The sequence below is a fragment of the Pteropus medius genome, unplaced genomic scaffold (assembly GCF_902729225.1).
Source record: "Pteropus medius unplaced genomic scaffold, Ma_sr-lr_union100, whole genome shotgun sequence".
NCBI classification, from domain to species: Eukaryota; Metazoa; Chordata; class Mammalia; order Chiroptera; family Pteropodidae; genus Pteropus; species Pteropus medius.
In genome coordinates, this window is record NW_024348242.1 from 2,956,741 (window position 1) to 2,976,103 (window position 19,363).

Here is a 19,363-nt window from a genome sequence, read left to right on the forward strand (position 1 = left end):
AAGAGAGAAGCTGCTTTTGGAGACCCTTAAAGGTCTTAGAAAATGAACCAGCAAACCAGGAACCACCCCCCCACCCACCCAAATCCAGGGGACCTGCCAGGCGTCCCATCACTGTGACCTTTCATTTTGCTGCTTTCAAGTTTCCTAGGGAGACGAGTCTTTAAAACAGGCCAGATGCTTAGTCACTTTCCTGGAGGTGTGAGCACCCAATGAAGACAGAATAAACCTAACTTTTCCTGATTTGTCCATACTTTAAATATATCAGGCACGAAGATTTTTAGGAGCAAACTACATTGTATCTGATACGTTTTTATGTTTCTCTCCTAAAAAAAGTGACATACACTAAGCTTAAAGCACTAAAAATCAAAGTACAGGTGGACGTTTCAGCTTCTCCTAAGATGTCTGCTGTTCCGCCGTTCGCGCCCCCTCCTCGTCTCCGAGGTTCGTAAGATCGGGCATCTCCACGGCTGGTGCACAGGCAGACAGGGCTCCTGGGAAAACGGGGCTCCATCAGCCACCGTGAGGGACGTCCTAGACCCTGCACACAACCTCGACCGGATTTCATAGAACAGGGTGGTTTCTGCGACGTGGCCAGCTCACAGTGTGGCCAGTGCTGCTCCCAGAAACAAAGCCTTTTGGCCCCGGAGGTCCCCAGTCCCACGTGGGGTCCCCGGGAAGCGGCTGCTGTGAACGAACGGGCTCTAGTATGTCTGGCAGTCTCATCTCATGACCTGCGCCCGGACCCCTGGTGGGTCCCAATCTGGGCAATGATGGCACGTGCTCTCTCCCCGCCACCTGCTGTGACAGGATCACCCGCAAGAGCCACATGAGGCTCTCAGTGATGCAGATAGGGGTAGTCCCCTTCTATGGAAGGGATTCCCAGTGTAACAGAGGACCCTGCTAAGCTAAATGAGCTAGAATAAGAGGAGTTTTGTGTTTCGTTTTTCAAATACCACCGTCTGATCAAGCAACATCTGGAAAGCTGTTTGAGAGCGTAAGTCTTCTCCACTTGGGTGGGTCTCCTCTCCTGAGCGAGGGGAGAAGGCGGCAGCGACAAGGTCTGAGCAAGATCCTGCGTTTTCTCCTCCCTACAGGCCAGGCCAACTGCAGGCGAGCCGGGGAGGCGGGGTGTGGGGGGAAGGCCCACGCAGCGGAAGCAGCAGCACCTGGCTGTGAGCAGCACCCTCCCGTCTCAGGGGACGGCTCCGCGGCAGCACCAGAGACAGCGATCCCCCCCACACACACACGCACACACACCCCATGGGCCGCCTGCGTGAGCTGCGAGGGTGCAGTGTGAGGACTCGGAGCCCCGCGAGGGCGGGTGGGCGCCCGTGGACACAGACCTACCCCAGCGGAGTGCACCAGGCACTTGGGCACCCCGGTCGTGCCCGAGGAGAACATGATGAAGAGGGGATGGCTGAACGGCAGCTGCGTGAACTCCAGCTGGGGCGCTTGGTCCCCTCTCCCAGTGGCGAGAAAGTCGTCCAGAAACACACTGTGGGCAAAACGCACGGGGACAAACCATGAACGCTCCGGACGCTGGCCGGGTCCACGAGGCCTCCGGGACTCACACCCCTCCAGCCTGCCTGGATGACAGCCCCGGGCTCCGGGGGGGCACGAGACTGGAAGGGAGGTGTCCCGCAAGGCAGCGGAGAAGCCAACACCCAAATTCACGCCAAGCGGGGGGAAGCCGCGTCAACGAGGGCAAAGGTCACGCTGCTGTGTGAGCTCCGTGGACAAGGCCAGGGCTGTCCGCTGAGAGCCTGGAAGTGCTCCAAGTCCTGCTGACGTTACTACTGGTGAAGGAACTGCACCCAGGGGACCTGGGAGGGCTGCCGGCGGGGCGCCCACGCGCTCTTCCTGTCCGCTGCTCACCGGCCCCTGGCAGGCCCTCGTCTCCGTCCGTCGCCCAAAGGGAGGCCTGGGCCAAGGCGGCCTGAATCGTGTTGCTTTCCCCACCGGGAGAGGGGATGGAGCAGGCATGAGATTCGAGAGCTTTTCCCGTGTGTGAAGATCACAGCGAGAAGGGCGGGGTGGGGAGGCCAAGATCCGAAAACCACATTTTCTATGACAGAAAAGCTGCCGGGCAAACGTCAGCGTCATCGCTCGTCTCCCCGCCCTTAGGAGGCACATGCCAGACACGTGTTTGTCCAGGAACAAGAAAAAGGAAGCCCAGCTACTGACGTGAGCCTGAGAAATCTGCCCCGCCTTGTCCCCGAGGCTGGCCTGAGCACCGTGCCTGGGGCCAAGAAGCACGGGGGCCACGGGCAAGGGGCTTGTTTTCCGAGCGGGACGCGGGCAGCGGAAGCCGCACAGCCGTCCAGGGAGAGGCGGCGGGTCCCCTACTTTGAGGTCTGCAGAAAGACGGATCCGAAACACTGGCCTGGTTCCTCTGTAGGTGTAAAAGGGGGCGGGAACCGCCGTTTTGACAAATGGAACTTTCTTTCAGGGAAGGGGAAGAAATCAGTTAAACTCGGCCCGCAGTGATCTGCAGAGGATAATTACTCCAAAACTCAGACAGCGGCTACACGGTGCTGCAGAAGGCCCCCGAAGGCGGGTGTGTCCGGGGAGGCACAGCGCTTTAAAGAGGGCATCGAAATAGCTAATCTCCGTCTCTGAGCAGTCAGCAAGGCCTCCCGTGACAGAGTGCCAGGAACGCGACTCGCTTTGGGACCGCCCGGCCAGCGGCAGCCCCGCTCCCCCGCTCCCCCGCGGGCTCCACTGCCCGCTCCGTGGAACTCCATTCTCACGCAGTGCCCAAGCGAACCAGAATGTACCCAGAGAGGCAGCTTTGCTTTCAAATGGTCTATAAGTCTCAGTAAATAGTGACTGCTTTCGTCGCCCTTCTGAAAATGCAAAGTCCAGGGTGGGGAGTCCCCAGTTCTGTCTTGGCACCGGCAGCCAGCAATCAAGGAGCGGCGAGGGGGGGTCTCATTCACAGGGTTTCGGAGGGGAGGCGTTGCCCCGTGTAAAGCTAAATGAAGTGGCTAACGTGCTTCTCCTGGATGCTCGCGTTCTGTATCAGTTACTGATGGACACACGCGGAGTAGCCAAAGCCGGGCGCCGGGGCCTCGAGCCCATCTGCTTTTCCCTCTGACCTCAGCGTGGCTGGCGCCCGCCATAAAAGCAAGGAGCTATTCTCAGCTTCGTGAACTGAGACCCAGCCTCTGGTCAACTGGCTGTAATTGACTGAGGTTGGCAGAGTTCCCACAGTCCCGGGGCCAAGTTCAGGGCCCTGGGCCCACCTGTAAGGACCTGCACATCCCAATGCCCATACTCCAGGGGACGGAGCCCGCTCCCACGTGCAGCTGTCCCCTTCTCTTGACAGTATTACGGAGGGCTAACTAACGCACTCCGTCCAGCCTCCACATACTAGCTCCCCACAGCCAGCCTGCGAGGGAGGGACTTCATCCCCATTTTGCAGACAGGGAAACCAAGGCACAGAGAGGCTGACCACGTGCGCCTCCGCAATCTGGCTCGCGACCACACCCCTCAAGCAACAGTCACTTTGCGCGCAGCCCCCTTCCGCCTCTGGAATCCTGGCGCACACAGCTCTCTCCAAATCCTGCTCTTTCGAGGTCCCCTCAGGTGCCACCTTCCCAGATCTCAAAGGTAAGCAACACCACCCAGCTCTCAGCTCCTGGTATTGCCTGCCCCCTCTGTGAGCACAGCTGTGTCCCCTGGGCCCGGTGCCACGGCTCATTCTCCCTGCAAGAGTCCCCTCCCTCTTACTTGACTGCAGGCCCTTAAGGATAGCACAGAGGCCGGGTCCTCCCAGTGGCCCAGGGCACCCTGCACAAGACCACTTGGCCAGCTGACAGCCTGGGTAAGAGGGCCTCTGCAGCTCCGCACCCCCCACGGCAGGCACAGGACTTCTGTGCCTCTGCAGCCACTTCCCACGTGGCCTCATGGGGCCACTCACGAGGCCCCTGCCGTGGCCCAGGCAGCAGGCTGAAGGGAAAGGTTTACCTGCAAAGGTAAACACGCCTGATCTCGAAACTCTCTCCCAAAACTGCTTTCAGAAAAAGGAAAGCAGTATAACTCCAAGAATTCAGGGACGAATTCGACTTTGAGCAAACCATAATCCATTCCTTGATTTCTACTCAAAATTAAGATGGGTACAATCCTATCTGGTACCCAAGGCAGGTGGTGTATCAGCTTACGAATGTCAGAATGGCAAAGGAAGGCACCATTAGCGATGGGGACAAAAACAGGTTCTAGACAGGAAACACGTGTGTGCATGTGTATACATGCATACGTGCATGCATGCATGTGCACACATGTGCACACATGTGTATGTGTGTAGGCGCCGCACTTATGTACACACCTATCGTGTGGACGTGCGTGCACAAGTGCTCATACGCAAGTGTGCATGTGCATACACACAGTGATTGTCATTTAGAGCTGCTGTGGCTGATCCAGGCCTGGCCAGACATTAAGAGAGAGCACGCCTCGGAGCCCCTCTGTCCTGCCACTAATTATGTGGCCTTGGGGAAGTCACTCTGGGGCCTCAGCGCCCATCTACAAAGCAGAGATTTTAACGAAAACCTCCTCCTGCATCTTTAAAACACTGCGACGCCACGTGGGAGGAGCCACGGAATCCATGGCCGGTGGGACGCGGAGCAGGCGCCACACGGGACCAGCGGTGGGTGCCTGGCTGACTTACCTGTTCGGTATCTTCGAAATGTCTATCTTGTCTCTAGAGGTAACATAGGGGATCACGACCACTTTTTTCAAATCTGACAGTCCTGTTGGAGAAAGGAAAGCAGTTACAGGACACGAGATACTTAGTTGCTGATATTTTTTTTTTACAGAATATAACACGGTGTGTAGAGACGGGGCTACGCAGTCATTTTTGCAGTTTGCAGCTTCGAGAGGCCTCCGTGACTCCTGGAGGCGGGGGTCTCATCTCTGCACCCACCCCCCGCCATGCCGGCTCAGGCGGGAGCGCCACACACCTTTCGTGACCTGCTGCAGCTTGTCCAGGTGGCTGTGCTCCTTGCCATTGTACACAACGGCCTCCACAGAGAACATGAGCTTCGGCCGGATTTGGGAGCACCGGTCCAGAACTCCCTGAGGAGGGAAAGGGAGGAATCGTCACCGCCCATCCCAGTGGCGAACGCCTCGGCGGCCAACGACACCGCCACTCTTCGAGGGAAAGAAAAAGTGGCACTCTGGGTGCGCCAGCCCCGTTCCCGTGTCCCCATCATCCAGCAGCCAGTAAAGAGAGCCAGGCAAACCACGGCACGTGCGAGATGACCACCACTTCAAGGAAGGTCACCGCTATACTGACGGGACATGGAGGGCTGACGGACACTGACAGTCACAGGCGCTCGCACTGCCGAGGAGATTCCCCTTTTCCAGATGGAGCCTTGCAACACGGCTCCCCGGCACGTGTAATAAGGACCCGCCTTCCAGACAGGCAGCTATAGCTCTGCCAAGTGGTTCTATATTTTAGCTCTCTTTCAACCTTCGATCTAAAAGGTACCTGAATTCTCCAAATAGTACTTTCTGCCAATCAAATGCATGAACCACGAATGTGTATGTAGGAAATAAGCCCCGTTTTAAAAAGCGGGCTCACCGCCCACGGAACCCGCCGAGCACACCTCTTTCCCCGAAGGCAGGTGTTGAAATTGTTTCTGCAACTGATGTGAACAGACAGGCGTAGCCTCACGACACACTCGACACAACCTGAGTGTCACCGCACGGGTGACAGGTTAGAGCATCTCGGATGGGCCTTCCTTGCCTTCCTTCCCAGCCGCCCCAAAGCTCAGACGACGGTGGAGCCTTTCCATCCAAGAGACGGCAGCAGGGGCGACAGCGCCCAGACCTTCTCCTGTCCCCTGCCCAGCAGTCCAGGGCGAGTGGTTCCAGACCAATGCCCGGGCGACCCCAGGGCCAAAGAATTGAGGCCAGAACCTCTGCGGAGCACTTAGTCGGGCGGGGTCTGCACATTACATCCTGCGGACATTAAAGCCTCCTGTGGCGGGACTATGGATTAAGCTCATCAGGGTAACTGACTGCTCTGCAGTGGGCCAGGCATCAGAGGAGAGGGTAGAGCACGTGTCTAGGACAACGAGGCCATCAGGGAGGCCAGAGTCCCGCAGAGGGGCCCCAGCAGTGACAGCAGCACCTGGGCCCCAGACCCTCTGAATGGAGAACTCTGCGGGAGCCAGGAAACCTGTGCTTTCGCAAGCCCCGGAGACCCCGACGCACAATAAAATTTGAGATTCTCTGGGCTCAAGGTTTGAGGATTGAGATTCTACTTTCCACACTGCCCGATTATCAAGACCGGAAGCTGAATTAACAGAGAAGAGCTTGTTTATTCCATCTACTGTGCCAGGCACCGTGCCAGGGAACCACAGAGACAGGCTTCCTTGTCCCAAGGACACACAATCTATCAAAACACAACAGGAAAACAATGATAATGTTATTGTTTTCAATTCCCAATTATTTTCAGTGAAATACACTCATGATTGAGGAAAAGAAGAAAGGAATTAAAGCCATAAGGAAAAATTTATGACGGCATCCATCAATAAATGCAAAATCTTTTTTTTTCCAAAAACACCAATAAAATAAACCTCCTGACAAATCTGATCAAGAAAAAAAGGTAATACTTCTAGCTAACACTGACATAGTGCTTAATCATGTATCCTAAGCACTTTATTAATATTTACTCAATGTTCACGGCAACCTGTGACACAGGTGAATATGATAACCTAGGATATGATAACAGAAGACAATGCCATTATTAGCCCCATATTACAGGTGAATAAACTGAGGCGCACGAATGCACGAAATTAGAAGTCACACTTTATTACAGAAATAAAGATTAATGAATGAGAAACATTATGTTTAATGTCGTTAATAAATTTCAAAATCCAAATGGGATAGATAATTCCCCGAGAAGAAATAAATGATCAAAATTGATTCAAGAAATGGTAGAATACTTGAAGAGAGACATAACCATGGCGGAAAAAGTGGTCAAAAGTCTGTCTGTTAACATGGGCACCGGGGTGAGGCAGAATGGCAGGCAGGTGGCATGGAGAGGGCTGCAGGACAGAAGCGAGGGCTCAGACAGGGGCAGGCCGAGTTAGGAGGACAGCTTCTAGGGAGCAGCTCCCCCCGCGGGTGTCCAGAGGAGCAGGCTTTGAGGCCAGGTGGGCGGGGAGACACCTGCGAAGCAGAGGGGGCACCACGAGCAAAGCCCAGGGCAGGTACAGCTGGTCCGGGGAAGGGAACGGCCTGAGCGAAACCCTGAGGTCAAGCACGCAGGGCTCCCTAGGGCCAGGCTGGGGGCCCTGAAAGACGGCAGAGATGTCCCTGTGAAATTCATCGTGAAATTCTCCCAGCCGGCTGTCCCGTACTCAAGGTGGCAACAAACTCAGGGGGAGGGAACCCAGTCTGCCAGTGACCTGGGACTCGGATGTCCCAGGGGTGACCCATGGTCACAGTGACAGCCAAAAGAATCAGAGGCCTGGGCCGTGACGCCGTGGGAGGACTCAGAGGTCCCTCGATGCACAGGAAGTTGTCCTGGCTGGCCAAGCACAGGTTGCGATCTCTGAGCACCTGAAACCAGCGGGACCGGAAGCTAGCCCTGGTCCAGGACTGGCCCTGGTCCCGATCAGCCGGGAACTGCTTTCCTGCTGCAACGAGATGAACACACCTACGATCGTGCATCTGACCCGAATGCGGTGCCTAGCAACCACCCAAGCATCGAAACCAGTAGCCGCGGCTGAATCACGTGGACAGCCCCCTAGAGCGAGAACGGCTGTCCTGTTTACACACACAGCAATCTGAAGATACTTGCGAGGGCGAGGGCTACAGGCTGCGGGCCTGGCTCAGATGCGTGGCCATCAGAGGCTGGGCTCCCCCAGCATCTGGGAGAAAGCCACCAACTCAAAGGGAAACAGTGCAACGAAGAAAAACGCAAAAGGCCGAACGTGTGACACCTGGAGGTCTCGGTGAGGCTGGAAGGTTGGAGACCCGATAAGCAAAGCACTCCTCCTACCTGGTGACACCCCCCTCCCGGCCCAGAGCACTGGGTGGCCAAGCCGAGGCGGGAACACGGGAAAGATGGAGGGGGCGCCGGCGAGAAGAGAGGCGGGAGCAGGGCAGATGCAGGGCTGAGGGGCAGTGATGGAGGGGAGGAGTATGTCCCCAGCACCATCCAGGGAAGAGAGGTGCCCCACACTCTCTGTGGCAGCCCGCCACAGACATACACGGCGACCTAGACGGCCCTTCATCACCAGCCAGATGGCCCCACGACATCTGGGGCCGGGTGAATCACCCAAACGAGACCCCTCCCTGGACTCGCGAAGTGCCTGGGAATTATCCACACGCATGTGTCACGGCACCAGAATGCCCGTCACTCGCTGACATGCCCCGCTGTAAAGAAGCCAAGTAGTTAAAATCAGGATTTGCAGGCGAGAGGCGATTTCCCCTCATAACGGGCACGCTCAGTGATTTGAAACAGGAAACACGATTCAAAGCAGCAAAGACGTTCGTGTTTCAACGCAGATCTCAGAAAAGGGCTCTTTCCTGAAAAGGGAGACCATCCGAAGAGCGAAACGGTGACGTTCGAAATGAAGAAAAGGAGACTCTTTTTTTTTAAGTGGAGATTTGCAAACCACTGAAGAGAACTGTCCTAGCCCACAGCTCCCCTCCATTCAGGCCCCACCTCGTCACCAACACCAGGAACGCTGCCCAGCGGGTAAACCCTGGGCAGAGAATTCGACGGCTGACCAGTGAGACTCCAGGGTCATCCACTGGTCCCGGGGGCCTTCGCGGCACACAGGTGCCGGCGTCCATGTGAGCGAGCCCCACGGCTCAGACCACGACCAGAGCTCCCCGGGCCGGGGAGGCTCGCCCTGGGAGCCGAAAGGTAGGTGGGAGCAGCCGGGAGGGGTGAGAGGTCACCAGCCACTGCCACATGAACTGCCAGCCGCCGGACGCTCACGCTGAAGGTGAGCAGTGCCGTCCGGCTCGGGCGCACACCCACCTGGCCCCAGCAGGGTGGAGAGAGGACTCTATGCCACCACACCGGCCACGAGGTCGCTCCCCAGAACTCGGGGCAGAGGGACGTCCCAGGAGGAAGGCGCGTGGCCCTGTCATGTTCTGAATAAATGAAGGCTCTCCTGGAGACTCAGGCCATCTCATCGGCAAAGACTCCTGGAGCCGAAAGTGCTGCAGACGGAGGGGACAGCAGAGCCCTGTCGCCACCTAGTGCACCGGAGCAGCCTCGGCAGCTGAGAGTCCAAAAACCCTGAACCGGGAGAGGGCTGGCTGGACTCGCGTGCCGCGGAGCCCTCCAGAGGCCGTGTCCTCCCACGCAGCGGAACCTGGGACCAGAGGCGGCTGGAGTGGCGTCTAGTGTGCCACTCTGCACAGGACGGTGACCCATGAGAACAGGCGAAGGGTGAGCAGCAGCCGCTGATGTTGCAGCCGAGGGGGAGGCAGCTGGACGCCCGCCTTGCACCCTGCGGCTCAGACACGACGCCCCAGTCCAGCACGAAGTGCCGGTCTCCCTCCGCCAAGCTTTCGGGTGGGGCCTTCGTTTCGGCCCCAGAGGCCAGGCCGCGCCCCATGCCACACACAGCTCTCCCCACGTCCCCACGCCGGCTTACAAAAAGTCGAAGCTGCAATTCAATTCTGAAAACACTCGTGTCCCAACTCACTGAGAGCTCACGGTACTGACCCAGGGTAGGTCGGTGCCGTCCCCAACCCTACACGAGCATCACTTCTGCGGTCCCCACAAGCTCCCCCAAGTTCATACTCAGGACGCGGAGCCAGGAAGCAGCGGAGGGACTCAAACTCGGGCAGGACCCGCCTGCCCGGTGCCGGCCTGCCACACTGCCTCCCCAGCCCTGGGGCCCGGCCCTCCGCCTCCCGCCATGCGGCTCGAGACCCACTGAGGGGTCCACGAGCAACAGCGCCTAGTCCCAGCTCTCTGGACTCTCCCACAAGGTCACCTCTGGCCCCGAGAAGCTCACGCAGCCACAGAGAGGGCCCCGGAAAAGGGAGAGGACACACATGGACTTCCGGTCTCAGGTCAGTCCCGGCTGACCTTGTCCTGGGTGGAGGCCATCTGGGAGAGGCCCTGGAAAGTTCCAAGAGGCATGAGCACAATCCAGCCATCAGCCACCAAGTAGTGATCTCTGGGGCGTCCCCCTCCCTAAACTCAGCAGGGCTCTGTCCTCACCCTGCTGGTCCCCACTCCAGCCACCAGGGGCCTTGGGCATAGGGGACAGCCAGACCCCTGTTGGAGGGCCTGGAGGGTCTGTGCTTCCCGGCACCAGGCCACTTCTGCTCCTGGCGTGGCCCCTGCGCTGGGCACCGGTCAGTGCAGCTTGGTGGCCGAGGGTCAGCCTGGCTTCGTCCCGCTCTGCTGCCTGTTTGTCCCACAGAGGGTCACAGCACCGGGCAGCCGTGGTGGGGTTCAGCACACACTTCCTGCCCCCACTTGGCCCAGACTGGACAGCCAGGCAAACCCGCCCTGGGTCCTTGGTCCCCTCAGAGTCATGGAGATAATGAGGTCTTCGCCCTCCCACAGGAAGCGCGAAGCCCAGACCCCAAGTACAAGATCAGAGACCGCAGCGATGTGCGCAAGGCTTCGCGGGAAACTCCGTGAGCAAACGAGGAAGCCACACGGGATAAACGTTCAGAAAACCTCGTGCGGTCACGAAGTCACATGGGAGGTGACCAGTCAGCTCCACCTAGAGCTTCACCTCGGGGCCTGTAGCAAGTGACACACACCGATGCAGCATGCACGCCGTGGGACAGCAGGAGCACGGGAACGGAAAGCAGAATCGTGGTTTTAGATTTAAATGCAAAGTACATTCCTCCTGGCTCCTTTTCACCAATTATTCTCGTGTCCCTGGCCAGAGGGACAGGAGGCCATCGTGACATCACTTCCTTCCAGCCTTGCTGGCCACACAGGTCCACTGGGAACCCCGCCCCACACGCCCTACCCAGGGCCTCAGGTGGGCACGACCCCTCCCTGCGGAAACCACGCAGAAAGTCGCTCTGCAGTGGCCACACACCCAGGACGCTCACAGGTCCCTGAGAATCACTCAGAACGTCCCCCTGCAGTGGCCACACCCCCAGAGTGCTCATGGGGCCCAGAAATGCCCCCTCTGATGGGGACCTAGACTCACGGTCACCCCGAAGTCCGGGGACATGGAGCTCCAGATGGCACCAATGCTTGCAGCAGCCAGCATGGCCTCCACGGCATGCACACCGTTGGGTAAGTAACCTGCAGAGGGGACACAGACAAGAAGCGGTGGGTTCAGGGTGCGCTGGATGAAGGCACCCCGAGAGCAGGCGGGAGTGGGGAGAGGGGCTGGCTCTGAACTCCAATGAGCCCCACCAGCCCTGCCCCTCCCCACCCCTCCTCCCCAGCTGCCTCGATGTCACTCTTTGGATGACCCTACTGCCACTTCCTATTGTCACCCCCTCTGGCCCATTCTCTGTGCTCTAATCAGTGACCCCCGCAGCCCTGCACGCCCCTGCTCCCTCCGCTTCTCGGCTGCACCTCCCACTCAGGCTGGGCCATGACAGCCCTCTTTCATTGCTTTAGTTGGTCTAAGTTTCTCCTGCCTCAGGGCCTTTGCACGAGCTGCCGGCCCTGCCTGGACACTCTTCCACACACACCAGGCTTCCCCGCTCAGGGCAGGCTCACCCTTCAGCTCAGAACCCAAACAAAACTTTCTCAGAGAAGCCTTCCCCTGAACCCAAGTCCCCCAGGCAGTCACCCACAAAGCACACCGTATTTCTCCCTCACCAAATAATTTCCTCCTTACCAAAATCATCCTCAATACACAGTAATCATACCCGGCTATTTAATATCTGGTTCTCGGGTGACCGCAGGGGCTTCGTCTGTCATGTTCTGTACTGTGCCCCACGTATCAAGGCCCTCAGATGTTGGACTGGTGGCTGGCAGATGGATGGATTGATAGATGGATGGGTGGATGGACAGATGGACTAGTAGACAGACTGAAGGATGGAGAGTTGGACAGATGGAGGGACAGATGGATTGGTGGACGGATGGATGGATAAATGGGTGAGTAGGGCTGGATGGATAGATGGATGGATGGATGGATGGATGGATGGATGAACGGACGGACGGACAGACGGATGATGGACAGATAGGTGGTGGGTAAGAAAAGGCGGCGCGGACGACGGGATTTTTTATCGACGGACAAACAGCAAGAGGGCATGCGCGAAAACGGGTTGGCAAGTGCGACGAACAAGATGATCAAAGTATGTAATTTGAATGACGGACGGACGGATTCGACTTCGGTCGCATCACATCAAGACCTGACGAATTTTAATCGCGATTGCGCGCGTAAGAAAGAGTTGGGACGGACGGACGGACGGATTAGGGACGATCTACCTTTATCGCGACCTTATCGCGATGGACGGACGACGGACAAACGTAAGTGCGTGCAAAAGTACGTAAAGAGCAAAAGGGCAAGCAGATTTCGATCGCGACGATCAAAGTAAGTGTAATTTTATCGACGACGCTTACTTTTACTTCCGGTTTGGTTTGAATCTTAATTTATCAAGACCTGACGACGCATCGCGAGCATTATGCGCGCGGGCAGGGCGCGCAAGCAAGCGTTATTCTGACGGACGGACGGACGGACGGACGGATGACATCGAATCGACCGACCGACCCGGACCAGACGCGCATGACGGGACGGACGAACGCGGGGTAAAGCAGGCAAAGAGCGCGCGGCAGACGGAACGCGACGACCGGGGCAAGTGTGAATGAACGACGGACAAAGCAAGCAAGTATGCTATCGGATGGATAGAGAGGAAGGAAAGGGGAATGGAGCATATGAGCAGGGCAGTCAGAGACACACAAACTCCCATGAGGGACAGGGGAAGAGGTCAGGCCCTCCATCTAGTCGGAGGCTGGGCTATGGCCAGAGAGACTGCGATCACTTAAACAGATCACCCTAAACGTTCCAGGGGAAGGATCTGTGACCACCACCAGGGAGCAGGGGGGCCAGGGCCAAACGCCTCCCCAGCAGCCACCAAGCCCAGCAGGCTGCAGCACCCAGGAGCCCCTGGACGCCCCCTTGTCCCTCCTCTCACTTGACCACCCCAGTTGACACTTCCACTTTGGGGGTTCACTGCATCTGCCCTGCCCAGCCACGGCACCCCAAGGGGCAGGGGTCATGGTCCCCAGGGCTCCGCACTGCATCTGGCACAGGGCGGGCCCGACGTTTGCTGCGGCAGAGATGAGTATGAACTGAAGCGTCTGGATGGTGCCCTTGCCCGGGGGCGGGGCAGACTTACTGCCCAGGGCCGCAAGAGCCAGCCGACTTGGTGGAGACTGACCAATGACCAGGATACGACCACGTCACAGACATGAGAAACTGAGCCAGGGACAGCTCTGACTCCATCTCTGAAGCCCCCAAGCTCCTCTCCACCGGCTCCTCCCCTGGGATCACTCCTCATGCTCTGTCCCAAGAAGCGCTACTGACCGTTGTCAGGCAAACTACTGTCCAAGCTGAGACGCCCGAAAAGGGCAGGTCACCAGGTGCCAAACTGATTTTGGAAAGTCCAGGGCACCAAAGCCAGGTGTCCCCAAGAGACAGCATGGCCAAGAAGGGGCTCGACCGTTTTCCCCAACACACCTTGTTCTCTGTCTCCCCATCTCTCAGAAATGCATGCTTCGAAGGGGGATTTATAAAAACAAAAATTGGAGGGAAGAAAAAAAATGGGAGAAGAAACTTTAAATTCCTTTTCCAGGCCTGACAAGGGAACAGATTAAACTGGACCAAGAGGAACCCAAGAGACTGAGGTTCCAACCGCAAAATTATCTGGTCACTGGCACAGCTCTCATTCATTTATTAAATAAATATTCACTGTCCACCTACTGCACGCCAGGCTGAGACACCAGACAGGCAGTGAGCGGAAGACAAGGTCCTTGTCCTCTAGTACTGAAGGACAGACGGACGCGCGCACACAGAATCCTGTGATTTCGGGCGGGCGACAGGATAATGAAGAAGAATAAAGCGGGGTGCAAGGGGAGAGCGGCGATGGATTTGTCCATAGGATTTTCCCTGGGGGGACCTCTGGGGGGGAAACGTGTGAGCCGAGACCTCGCTGAACCAGGGGGACCCGCGGATATGCAGGAGAATGTTCATCGAGGGGCAGCTTGGTGCATCCCTTGACACCTGATTCCTTTCTAGTCAGCTACACATAGTGAGCAGTGACCCCAAGCCCGTCTGACATGGGCTGACATGGGGTCCAGCCCGTTTGCCTGGTTTATATATGATAAGGCCACCCAGCTCTCTGCCTTCTTGGCAAACACACTCTGAACGCCCCCTTGCGGTAAGTTCCCCTGGGAGCAGCGCGCCCACGCCAAACGCCGAGGTCCCAAGGCCACTGCCACACCTGCTGCCACGCTGGCTGCTGTGGCCCTGGCCCGTGACTGAGGGGGCCAGGAGGAGGGCGGCCTGGCACCTGGTCAGCATGGAAGTAAGCCGTCCTATCTTTAGCGGCTCCCCGCTGTGTACAGACCAACCCACACCCAAACCAGCTCAAGTTCCCTGGGACAGAGAACAGGTCCACGCTCAGGTCTTTCAACTTTTCCTAGACGTCAAAGTGAAAAGAAAATGATAAGGAAAACACCTGAGCTGCCCTTGGGAGGATGTCACGACCCACCAGGACGCCTGAGGGGGCAAAGGGAGAGTGGGCTCAGGGCCACCAGCCGAGACGGGGACCTTCCAGGACACTGGGCCCTGAACGGCCCCGCCCCTGCGTTCCGCACCCCCTGGGGCCCACCCAGGCACCCCTCAGACACCCTGCTCGCCAGGCTCAGAGCCTTTGCACAGGCCGTTTCTTTCTGCAGCCGAGACTGCCCTCCACTCCCCCGCCCCAGCACAGGGCTACCTCCTAAAGACCCCTCGCTAACCCTGTCACCCAGTACTCGCTGCACACCCCTGACACTCGGGGACCTGTTTTAGGGCTACTCAGGAGGAAAGGGGTAGGACAGGGAGGGCTGTGAACAGAAGGTTCAGAGGCAAGTCACCTCACAGGGCGACCCCATCGTAAATTCCTCACTGGCCGGTCATGGCCTATCCCTTCTGCAGTCAAGGCCCGTCTTTGCCACAGGCCAGCCCTGGCCGCTGTTTCTGTGCGGCCAGGTGAACACACCTTGGAAATGCTTCTTTTCAGACCCCCGTTTCTAATACGAGACCACCCTTTGAGACCCTTCCTCCTAATAAAGCCTGCAAGCGAGCAAACAGTCTTAACCACCCCGCAATCCTGCCTGCGTCTTGCTCGCTCCCACCTCCAAGCATGTTCCCTTATGTCCCCTCCTTAATCTCAAACGCATGAAAGAAACTGCAAACCGTCATTCTCTGAAGCGTTTATCTCGGTCTGCTGCGATCCTGCTTCCGGGTGGATCCTCTCTTTGGCTCAAATAAGTTTTCATAAAAATTCTCTCCAGGTTTGGACGTTCTTACGTGGACAGGACATGGAGCATGCGGAGAACGCAGGGAAGGTGAGCAGGAAGCCCGCGCGGGGCCGCCCGCCTGGTTCCAGGCCCTCCTCGCCACCCTGAGGGCCGCGAGTGCTATCGTATAGCCAGAGGACAGAAAAGCCCTTCTCTTTGGGTTAAGAGCAAAACCTGAGTCCGGTCCTGGGAATGAGCGGACTTAACTCCCTCTCGACAGCACAGCAGAAAGCACTCAGAAAGAACCTCAGGCCGACCCGGACCGGAAACCGTCACTGGGTGCTATCCCCGTCATCGCCACTGGCCTCACTCTAGTGACAACAGGCCAGGGCCAAGGAGGTACGCGTAACCTCTCTGCCCAGAAAAGATGCTCAACAACCAGCCAGTTCCGCCTCTCTCTGCCGCCCCGCTTAAAGATGAAGAAACTCGAGGTCCAGGGAGGAGAAACTCCCAGTCCAAACCCACACACCCGGCCCATGCCGTGAAACAGAGGTCACGGCTCCAGGGAGCCCGGGGCCCTCAGAAGCTGCTAAACAGGCCACACTGAGGCCGTTACGGCCACACTTTCAACGACCTTCCTTCTTCGTTTATTGTTTGCCGCGCATGTGCGGTTGAAGTCCTAAGGCTGTATATTTTGTGCCACGACTCAAAAGCTGTCCCAACCTTCCAAGCCATTCCCTCTGCCCCGGTCTCCTCCCCGCCCGGAACCACGACGAGCACCAAAAATACTGACCGACAACCCGGTCTCCTGTTTCCACACCCATTTTCCTCATGGCCGCTGCAAACAAAGCCACTTGCTGTCGCAGCTCTTTGAAAGTCACCTTCACGATTTCCTCTTTGTCTTCTCCTGGAAGGGAAAAAAAAAAAGGACAGAGCATATGGAGACCGTCCTAAAGGAAAGGTTCTGAGTCCCCGACACGGATGAAAACTCACGCCTGTTTAAGTGCGGGTTGGGAGGACGCGCCCGGGGAAAGGTTACAGAAACGCAGGGGATGCGAACGAAGATGCAGGTTTGCTCGACTTTATAGAAAAAAAAAAAAAGGCGGTGTGAAAATCAGCCGAAGAAGCGCACTCACGGAATTTGCCATTAAAAAGGATTTTTTTATTATTGGGAGTGCTTAAGTGAAGAATCCTTTGATTTTGGTCACGGTTTTTTTGTCTGTTTGTTTTTGTTTCTTTTTTAACTTTTCATTTCGAAATGATGACAGATTCCCAGAAAGTCGCAAAGGTAGTACAGCTACCTTTCACCAAGCTTCCCCGCCGCTGGTTACATCTTACATAGCTCTAGTACAACGTCAAAGCCAGGAAACTGACATTGATTCAATGTGGCCTTCGTCCTGGTATACTGTTTCCTCCACCACCACCACCACAACCGAGACCCAAAACATTCCCATCGCCACAAAGATCCACCTACTGCCACCCTTTTATGGTCACCCCACCACAACCACCACCAACCCTGCCCCTGGCAACACTAATCTATTCTCCATCTCTAAAATCTCATTTCGAGAATATTAGATGAACGCAATCACAGTAGACGGCCTTGGAGATCGGCTTTTTCTACTCAATGCAACGCCCTCATGATGAATCCAAGCTGTTGCATGCGTTGACAATTCGTTCCTTTTGATTGCTGAGTACTATTCTAACTTTGGTTTGTTTTGTTGTTGTTGTTGTTGTTGTTTGGGATCTGTATGTGTAATGTGAGCTCACTGTAGAAAACTGACATTGCAAACAATGTATATGAGTGAGAAAATAAAATCATCAGCCTCACTCACTATCGAAGAAATGTACATTCAAACAGTGAAGTATGACTTTTCGCCTAACAGGTTGGTAAGAATGGAGTGGTAGCCAGCCTCCAGTGGCCCCCACGATCCCTGCCTCTGGTGTTCGTGCTCTCGTGGTCCCCCTGACATTGAATGGGTCCAACCTGGATAACCAACAGGATGTCACGTAAATGACAGTGACTTCTGAGCCTTGGCCGTAAAAGGCACCACAGCTTCCACAGGCCTCACTCTGGGAACCAGCCACCATGTCGTGAGGACACTCCAGCGGCTCATGGAGATGGCCATGTGGTAAGAAACCGGGGCCTCAAACAGCCACGGGAACGTGCCATGTTGGATGTGCGTCCGCCAGCCCCGGTCCAGCCTTCAGCTGACTGCACCCCCTGCCAACACCTTCGCTGCAGCTCGCCAGCTAAGCCACAGCTGAATGCGTGACCCACGGAAACTGTGAGACAATACGCGCTTACTGTTTTAGACCACGTTTTGGGGTAATTTGTTCCACGGCAATAGAAAATGAAGACGGTGAAGCTTTAATGTTGCAAAGGTATAGGAAAATTATTTGAATGTACTTTCTACAGGAAACATGTCAATCTTTTGCCCATTATCTTTGATGCAAATTCCTGTTGGCTAACTGCTTTTCAATTCTACGATGTGAAGTCTCTCTTTTCCCTTTGGTATAAATGTGGCTTTTCCTACTTGCTTAAAGTTATACATCCCCGCCCATTCTTTTCTGGCCTCACTGGGCAATTACCTCGCCCGCAGTCCCCCGCCAGATAATTTTCTATCCTACAAAAATACTCAGGAACCTGAAATCCACTGTTCAAAGACAAAATGTGCTGAGCCGGCAGCTGTCTAATAACGTAAACACTGACGGGCTGATGCTCATCACTTCGGCTCCACTCTCGAGCACGAAGGCGACAGTGCACACACTTGCCTTCCCGCCGGCGCTGACCTCATGGGAACTCCATGTGGGAAGGATGAGCTGTGCTGAGAAGGCCTGACCGAGCACAGAGCGGAAGCGCGTGAGGACCCGCATACAGCTAGGAGAGTAGGGAGCAATCTGGAAAAATATGCAGACCAGGAAACACAATGATTTTCAAGTCCCCAAGTCAATCATCAGCCCATTCAGGGTCCTGCTGGAGAAAGATATCCATTGGTAAACTGAATTTGATCCCTGGGTCGAGGGCATTTAGTCCCATGCAAATACGAGGAGCGGGGAGCTCATTAAAAGAAGGGGTTCGGATATTTAAAAAGGAGGAGATGGCGGGGTGGGGAGGAAAGAGGGCACAGGGAGAGAAGTGTGAAACAGACACAGCCAACCTTTTAAATATGCTACATCCCACTGAACCACACGCTTTAAAGGGGTGGATTTTATGTCATGTGCCTTCTAGACGCTGAGCCCGCCAGGCACTTCCTGTAAGTCTCCTACGCTGTCCCCACAATTTTACAAGAGCCATCCCTGCCCCGAGTCAGAGGAGCCACTTGGGGACCCAGAGATGGCGTGCCTAGCAAGCTCTTAAGTTAGACTTTCTCCCCTCCCAGAGTGCGACCTCTGTCTATTCTCTAGCCGGCAGCCAGGGTCACCGTCAGACCACAAGCTCCCTTGCTCAAAATCCTGATGACAGCCCACAGCCCTCGCGCGGCTCCGAACTCCTAGCTCCAAACTCCTGGCCGAGGCCTTCGAGGCCCCCCGCCGGCCTTGCTGGCACATGTCCTGTCGTTAGGACCATGGCGCCTCCCTCGCTGTTCCCCATCCCCTGGGGCTCACCCTGGCCCAGGGCCTTCCATCTCGCTGCTCCCCGTGCCTGGAATGTTCCCCCCTCACCTTAACAAGTCCTGCTCAGGTCTCACCATCTCCAAGCAGGCAGCCCTGGCAGCCCCGCTGGAAAGAGCGCTGCTCCCCACCTGCAATCCCTCTCCCATATGGCGCTTTGTTTATTCTTCCGCACGCTTCGAGCCCCTGGGAGTTTACTACACGTGTTTTCATATTTATTGTTTCCCCAGTGGAATGTCAGTCCCATGAGAGCAGGGACCTCTCCTGTCCTGTTCAACGCTGTCTTCCCAGCACCTTGCACAGAGGAGGCGCTTGATACAAAGCTGAGAAACAAGTAGG

General features: G+C 56.4%; 1 protein-coding gene across 2 annotated transcripts in view; it reads right to left on the reverse strand.

The window, feature by feature from the left end:
* AACS (acetoacetyl-CoA synthetase) overlaps nt 1-19,363 on the reverse strand; it is a 46,939-nt gene that overhangs the window by 17,459 nt on the left and 10,117 nt on the right. For both annotated transcript variants that reach the window (XM_039879243.1, XM_039879244.1), the window contains exons 4-8: nt 16,206-16,319; nt 11,157-11,254; nt 4,959-5,073; nt 4,667-4,748; nt 1,348-1,495 (exon numbers count right to left, since the gene is read on the reverse strand). In XM_039879243.1, coding sequence (XP_039735177.1) covers nt 1,348-1,495; nt 4,667-4,748; nt 4,959-5,073; nt 11,157-11,254; nt 16,206-16,319 — 557 coding nt within the window. The remainder of the gene's footprint in view (nt 1-1,347; nt 1,496-4,666; nt 4,749-4,958; nt 5,074-11,156; nt 11,255-16,205; nt 16,320-19,363) is intronic.